The 8377-nt window shown below is 25.6% G+C and overlaps 1 protein-coding gene across 3 annotated transcripts in view; it reads left to right on the forward strand.

The window, feature by feature from the left end:
• The first annotated feature begins 6542 nt into the window (after positions 1-6542).
• Positions 6543-8377, forward strand: part of LOC101489463 (uncharacterized) — a 23748-nt gene continuing 21913 nt past the window's right edge. Inside the window, exons 1-2 of one of the 3 annotated variants that reach the window (XM_012717866.3) lie at positions 6543-6912; positions 7123-7230. In XM_012717866.3, coding sequence (XP_012573320.1) covers positions 7226-7230 — 5 coding nt within the window. In that variant the 5' untranslated portion in view covers positions 6543-6912; positions 7123-7225. The remainder of the gene's footprint in view (positions 6913-7122; positions 7231-8377) is intronic. The other 2 variants (XM_012717863.3, XM_027332162.2) reach the window with 2 other exon arrangements.

Below are 8377 nucleotides of genomic sequence, written 5' to 3' on the forward strand. Positions count from 1 at the left end.
GCTTAATTGCAGTTTTGATCCCCTATTTTAACTGAATCGCGAAAGTAGTCCCCCCATTTTGTTTCTCCCCAGTTTTGGTCCCTCAAGCAAAATTTTGATCCAAAACTTGATGAAATTTCATTTTTTTTTTTTGCATTCATTTAAGTTACGCAATGCCTCAAGATCTCATTTGCAACAATTGTACCTGAAATATATGATCTTAAATGGTGTAGTACGACTTAAAAAACAAAAATTTCATTAAGTTTTGGACTAAAATTCTGTTTGGGGACCAAAACTGAGGAGAAACAAAATAGAGGGACTACTTTTGCGATTCAGCTAAAATAGAGGGACCAAAACTGCAATTAAGCCTAAATAAAATAATAATAATAATAATAATAATAATAATAATAATAATAATAATAATAATAATAATAATAATAACAACAACAACAACAACAACAACGTCAACAACGTCAACCACCATTTTCAAAATTATCCATCATTATAAAGTCATTTACTAACATCAGTTTTTTTTTTACCGGTAACAACAATAAGAACTTTACCATAAAAATCAATAAGTAGTTTTGTTCTATTAACAATAAAAGTGGTTAGATAAAGTAAATATGATCATAGTTAATTTTTTTTGTTAATTGCTAACTCTTTTAAGGGTTTTCTTAATTTTCTTTTTTTTTTCTTTCTCTTGATCCATTTTTTTCTTTTATTTTTTTGTTTTGTTTTCTTTCGGCACTTATACGATTATAATTTTTTCTTCCCTTTCATATAATATAGGTAATAAGTAGTTAGAGTTTTAAAACCCTTTCTAATATCACAATTATGGGTCAAGTCCATTTGTTTCACTGCCTGATACTTATTTAAATATTTATTTTCTAAAAAAATTAAATCATACTACATACATCCACTTAAATAAGTAATTAAAAGCAAAACAATAATACTACATAATAAAATTTAGTAAAAGAGGAATATAATTCTACCCAAAAGTCTAATCTTGATACTACCAACTTTTCTTGATTAATTTATATTTTGAAAATATTATTTAAAATTAACATAGATATTTAAAATCATATATTAAAATTTTATTAGTTGGAAAGTACACTACACATGTAGCTTAATAAAATCAACAAAATTTAGGGTCTTACAATAAACATCTTACTCAAAATACAATACTAACAAAATGAGTCATTTATCTCTCCGAATACCGCACTAAAATGGAAAAATAAACATCATACAATGATGACGAACAAACTAATATAACACTTAAAGGATTAAATCATATATAAAACACATGGAGAAAATAAATAAATTTGTGTGAAGTACATCTAGACTCAATGGAGTGTAGTGCATCTAAATTTAGGGAGATTATTTTCCCACCCTCAAAGTTGACATAAAATAAATTAAAAAAAAAAAAACTTCTTTAGATGCGTATTTCGAAAATAAAAATTTATCTCTGAATGTGTAGTTTTAGATGGAATTTTAATATTTTTAAACATAACGGTTAAAAAATGCTCTACTAAAATTATATGTTTTTTTTTACTATTTACTTTTCATCATATAGACTCAATCTAAAACTCAAATTATGTAACTTCAAATAGAGAACGATTCCAACTCAAATGAATTCATGGGGTCTGCACAAGCGGTAGAATGAGTGGTGTGCAAAATATATGATTAATTATATTATATTGATAAATTAGATTGCAATGCATTAAAAAAAATAAAACTATTTAAATAGTTCATGAATTGAACCACATATTTAAAACAAATTAGTTAACTAAATTAATTCAAAAATCAGTTTAATAATTTTAAAATTTTATAAACTCAATTAAAAAAAAATCCTATAAAATTTTCAAAATTTATTTTCCTCGAAAAAAATATAGAATTTTTTTTTTCAAAAAAAATCAATAATAATAATAAATCAGTTTTTTCTTGTTTGAGAAAAAAATCAATTTATTTTTGAACAATTTTGAATATTTTTTTTGATAAATTTTTTATATCTATATTTCTAAAAAAAATTGTTATAATTATTTTTCCGAAATTTATTTTCGAAAAATAATCAAAACTTTATCTCGAAAAAATACAGTACAGTTTTTACACCATAAACACACTTAGGTGGAGCATGTATTGATATATAATTAATGAAACAATTAAGTTACATCATAATAAAACTGTTATAAAAACCAAATCAATATTAAAAATGATGTAGTCAAATCCAATAGTTTAATTTATAAATTTCTGTTACCATCATATTTATACTTTTTTTTAAAAGAACATCATCATTTTATATATTTACTTTACTTTCTATGTATTTATAAAAATTAGTAAATAATAAATTTTAAAAATCAAATCAATATTTAAAATGATGTAGTCAACTCAGATTTGAATTTATGTACTAATGCAATGTAATTTTATTTATAAATTTCTGTTACAATCATATTATATTTATTTTGTTTTGACAAATATCATCACATTTATATATTTACTCTACTTTCTATGTATTTATAAAAATTATCATAATATATTTGATAAAAGTAAAGATGTATTTTTGATACATACTTGAGTTAATTAATTTTTCTGTGAATAAATAAAACTTAAAAGTTATATAACATTTTTTATTTTGAGTTGAAATATAAGTAATATTAAAAATTTGTGTAGATTACTTTTTAACAATATTAAATTTGAAAAATATTTACTTAAAATTATTTTTTAATATACCTTTTATATACTCAGAGACTTAGATAATTTTTTGAGAAAATTAAGGAATAAAATAAAGAACAAATATTTTAAAATGTTTTAAGATATAAACTAAACTATTTCTTAAAAAAAATAAAAAGAGACAAATTTTCATATATGGTCGGTGCACAAAATTGTATTTTGTTAGTAATCAGGATCAATTAACTATGTGACTTTAAGACTATTTATGATAAGTAATTTATGATAAAAATTAAATATTTTAATAATTTGATAATTATGATTAATTGACGGTGTAAAAATTATTTGTATTCACTAAATGATGTACAAATTAAATTTTAGTATATATCAAGTTATTATCCATTCACATCCTTAGAATACAAAGATAATATCATATAAAATATATTTTAAAACCGCATCCTTAAATACAGGTGAAGTTTTGTAGAGACATAGAGTGGTCACGACACTGATGTCTCCAATAATTTTTTTATTTATTAAAAATTGACATTTAAAACAATTATAAAAACACTTCACCGAATGACTTAAATTTCAATTGTAAGCCGTATTTTGAGTTTCGTGTAAAGATATAAAATTAAAACCTATAAACTCAAAAGGAAAAATTGAAATAAAATAAATTGAATTTGTTTTATGTGTTTAAGTCCAATTTGATTCAAACAAAATAAACAAAATCTCTATTGATTTGAGTATAATTTCACTTCATTTAAAATGGATGACCGTAATATGAATAAAATCATTAGATTATATCTATAGTGTTATCTTAAATATGTATTGTATTTTAATGTTTTTTTAATTATTTATATATTGTTTTTTTTCATTCTAGTTAAAATAAATATCTTAATTTTTATTAATATCAATTGACTAAACATAACAAAATCAACATGTTATTCATTAGTTTGGATTTAATTTTGTGAAAAAAATTATAAAAACTCTATGTTATATCCATTACTCCGTCTGTCATATACATAGGTAACTTTCTAGTCCAATTTATCATCTTTTTGTAATTGTATTTCCAAAAAAATGTACGTTTTACATTACAAATTTACAATCTAAAATTATAACATACAATAAAATATTATATTTAATTTATCAATTAACATTTTAGAAATTTACCCTTAAATATTTTTTCAAACTCCACTGGTGTCACCAAAGATTCATAATAGAATTAGTTATTTTTAAAACATCCATAGATTTAATAAGTTATATATATATATATATATTAAATATTAAAGTTTAATTTTCAAACCCGCTAATACGTGGTTTATATAAATAAAACTAATTTTCTTTTTGTTGTTTATCATCTTTTTGTAGTTGTATTTTCAAAAAAATTTACGTCTTTACATTACAAATTTACGATTTAAAGTTATAATATAAAATAAAATACTATATTTAATTTATCAATCAACATTTTAAAAATTTACCCTTAAATATTTTTTCAAACTCCGTTTCTGTCACCAAAGATTCATAATATAATTAGTTATTTTCAAAACTTCAATAGATATCATGAACGCATTCTGAACAGTTTAATAATTTTTATATACTAAATATTAAAGTTTAATTTTCAAACGCGCTAATATGTAGTTTATATAAATAAAACTAATTTTTTTATATAATTCTAAATTATTAAATTAATTTTTTTATATAATTTTTATTTATTAGCTTATTTATGATTCAATTTAGAAATTATAAATACTTAACTTTTTGTTGCTTAAGCATATTTTGCCGAGGAAGAGTGGTGAGTGGTGACCGTACCGAAAAGCTCAAAACGCATCGTTTAGTTCAATCCCTTTCTTTCTTTCGTCCTCTCTCTGCTTCCTTCGCTTCTTTCTGTGTCTCCTCGTAATATTTTCTTATTATAAATACACTGAAAAATCAAAAAAAAAAAAAAAAAAAGAGACGAATATCACTGCACAGTGCTCCCTCCTTGAATCAAAATTCGCATTGCAGCGCGTGATTCACACTCGACGCGTTCTTCACAAATTCGAATTTCCCTGGGCAACATCATTACTCTCTCAATCTTCGAAATTCCAACCCAAAAACCCAACCACATCACTGTATATACTTCTGCAAACTCAATCGTTTTCATTCATGGCACTTGTATGAATAATAATAATGTTATTTTGCAATTTCGACACTTAATTTTTATTTGAATTTTCAGGGATTGTTGTTTGTTTTTATTTATTATTATTATTGGCGTATGTGTTGGATTTTCTGTGGATATTTTCACTGTGTGTTTGTTCTGATTGGTTTATATTGTTGTGAAACTTTGGCACATTGAATTTAGGGTTATGGTTTTTAATGTTGCAGATGAATGTGTGATGGATTCTCCTGAGGTTCAGGGTTTCAGTTTTGCAGAGGAGAGTTTTGGAGTATTGGTGACTGCTTCTCTGGTTGAATCTGTCACTCATTCATGAGGTTTTTAATTTTTTTAATTACTATGCTCTTTGGATTTTCAGTTTGATTGGTGTGATGAATGGAATTTGATTTTAATTTTTCTATGGTAGAATTGTTTCACATGATTTGAAAATCGGAGTATATTTTCATTTATTAAGATATATTATATCTAATGCTGCAGATATTATTCCATTATATGTTTGTTTTGTTTGTGTGTGAGCGATTTTCGAAATGTGAACGCTGATGAGTGGCTGACATTGTTCTTTGTTGCTTAATTGCTTCTGTTTGGTTATCCTTTCACTTTATAGTCATTTTCATCTTCTATGTTCACTGTTCAGATCTTGGTGTTTAAAGAGTGATTCTGAGTAGGTGTTCTTTTCAGAATTGTTTTGTATTAGATGGGGCAGTATGCAGCTGGGTGATATTTGCTTTGTTTAACATGATATTTGAAGGACAGATAGCTTTAGGTCGTAAATTGTTTGAAAAATTGAGGTGTTTATGTTATTGGTCTCAAATTCTACTAATATAAGAGTCGTTCTTACAATTACATAAGACCTGGTTTTTAACTATTAAAGCATAATTGAGGTAAACTCATGGGACCGATTTAAAGTTGCATCATTGGAGGGGAAAGTTGCTAAAATTCTTAAAACTGGTTGTGGCATTATTGGGCTTCGAAAAGTAAGTTAAGAATTAAAAATTGGTTCTACCATTGGATCTTTTTGTAATTGTATTTCCAAAAAAATGTACGTTTTACATTACAAATTTACAATCTAAAATTATAACATACAATAAAATATTATATTTAATTTATCAATTAACATTTTAGAAATTTACCCTTAAATATTTTTTCAAACTCCACTGGTGTCACCAAAGATTCATAATAGAATTAGTTATTTTTAAAACATCCATAGATTTAATAAGTTATATATATATATATATATTAAATATTAAAGTTTAATTTTCAAACCCGCTAATACGTGGTTTATATAAATAAAACTAATTTTCTTTTTGTTGTTTATCATCTTTTTGTAGTTGTATTTTCAAAAAAATTTACGTCTTTACATTACAAATTTACGATTTAAAGTTATAATATAAAATAAAATACTATATTTAATTTATCAATCAACATTTTAAAAATTTACCCTTAAATATTTTTTCAAACTCCGTTTCTGTCACCAAAGATTCATAATATAATTAGTTATTTTCAAAACTTCAATAGATATCATGAACGCATTCTGAACAGTTTAATAATTTTTATATACTAAATATTAAAGTTTAATTTTCAAACGCGCTAATATGTAGTTTATATAAATAAAACTAATTTTTTTATATAATTCTAAATTATTAAATTAATTTTTTTATATAATTTTTATTTATTAGCTTATTTATGATTCAATTTAGAAATTATAAATACTTAACTTTTTGTTGCTTAAGCATATTTTGCCGAGGAAGAGTGGTGAGTGGTGACCGTACCGAAAAGCTCAAAACGCATCGTTTAGTTCAATCCCTTTCTTTCTTTCGTCCTCTCTCTGCTTCCTTCGCTTCTTTCTGTGTCTCCTCGTAATATTTTCTTATTATAAATACACTGAAAAATCAAAAAAAAAAAAAAAAAAAGAGACGAATATCACTGCACAGTGCTCCCTCCTTGAATCAAAATTCGCATTGCAGCGCGTGATTCACACTCGACGCGTTCTTCACAAATTCGAATTTCCCTGGGCAACATCATTACTCTCTCAATCTTCGAAATTCCAACCCAAAAACCCAACCACATCACTGTATATACTTCTGCAAACTCAATCGTTTTCATTCATGGCACTTGTATGAATAATAATAATGTTATTTTGCAATTTCGACACTTAATTTTTATTTGAATTTTCAGGGATTGTTGTTTGTTTTTATTTATTATTATTATTGGCGTATGTGTTGGATTTTCTGTGGATATTTTCACTGTGTGTTTGTTCTGATTGGTTTATATTGTTGTGAAACTTTGGCACATTGAATTTAGGGTTATGGTTTTTAATGTTGCAGATGAATGTGTGATGGATTCTCCTGAGGTTCAGGGTTTCAGTTTTGCAGAGGAGAGTTTTGGAGTATTGGTGACTGCTTCTCTGGTTGAATCTGTCACTCATTCATGAGGTTTTTAATTTTTTTAATTACTATGCTCTTTGGATTTTCAGTTTGATTGGTGTGATGAATGGAATTTGATTTTAATTTTTCTATGGTAGAATTGTTTCACATGATTTGAAAATCGGAGTATATTTTCATTTATTAAGATATATTATATCTAATGCTGCAGATATTATTCCATTATATGTTTGTTTTGTTTGTGTGTGAGCGATTTTCGAAATGTGAACGCTGATGAGTGGCTGACATTGTTCTTTGTTGCTTAATTGCTTCTGTTTGGTTATCCTTTCACTTTATAGTCATTTTCATCTTCTATGTTCACTGTTCAGATCTTGGTGTTTAAAGAGTGATTCTGAGTAGGTGTTCTTTTCAGAATTGTTTTGTATTAGATGGGGCAGTATGCAGCTGGGTGATATTTGCTTTGTTTAACATGATATTTGAAGGACAGATAGCTTTAGGTCGTAAATTGTTTGAAAAATTGAGGTGTTTATGTTATTGGTCTCAAATTCTACTAATATAAGAGTCGTTCTTACAATTACATAAGACCTGGTTTTTAACTATTAAAGCATAATTGAGGTAAACTCATGGGACCGATTTAAAGTTGCATCATTGGAGGGGAAAGTTGCTAAAATTCTTAAAACTGGTTGTGGCATTATTGGGCTTCGAAAAGTAAGTTAAGAATTAAAAATTGGTTCTACCATTGGAGATGCTCTTATTACCAATTATCACTTTGTCTAGACATGTGACATTGGCATGCTAGAAGGCGGATGTGTAATGAAAAATGGCCATCTGAATCAGAATACTAAATTGGAAGCTTAAAAACAGGTGCTTGGCGGTTCATCTAAATGAAAGTTAATAGTAATTTGTGAGTTTGAAATTGGATATCTTAATCATACTTTCATTGAGTTACGTATGTCTTGAAGAGATGGCTGAGAATTACTGAATCATGTATCCCATAGGTGGTGTAAAGAAAACAAAATGACAGAGAAAAGGAAAAGTTCACCTGCAATTTAATTGAAATTGGAGACTTTTGAAAGCAGTTAGTTTCTTCTTCATATTTTTATAGACGAATCATGTACTTATTTTAAAGGACTTTTTGGTGATTTTAGGCGATGATTTATAAATAGTTGTGGCTTAGAATTGAAATTAAGAGAAGAAA

This window comes from Cicer arietinum, chromosome 1 (genome assembly GCF_000331145.2).
Source record: "Cicer arietinum cultivar CDC Frontier isolate Library 1 chromosome 1, Cicar.CDCFrontier_v2.0, whole genome shotgun sequence".
Classification (NCBI taxonomy): domain Eukaryota; kingdom Viridiplantae; phylum Streptophyta; class Magnoliopsida; order Fabales; family Fabaceae; genus Cicer; species Cicer arietinum.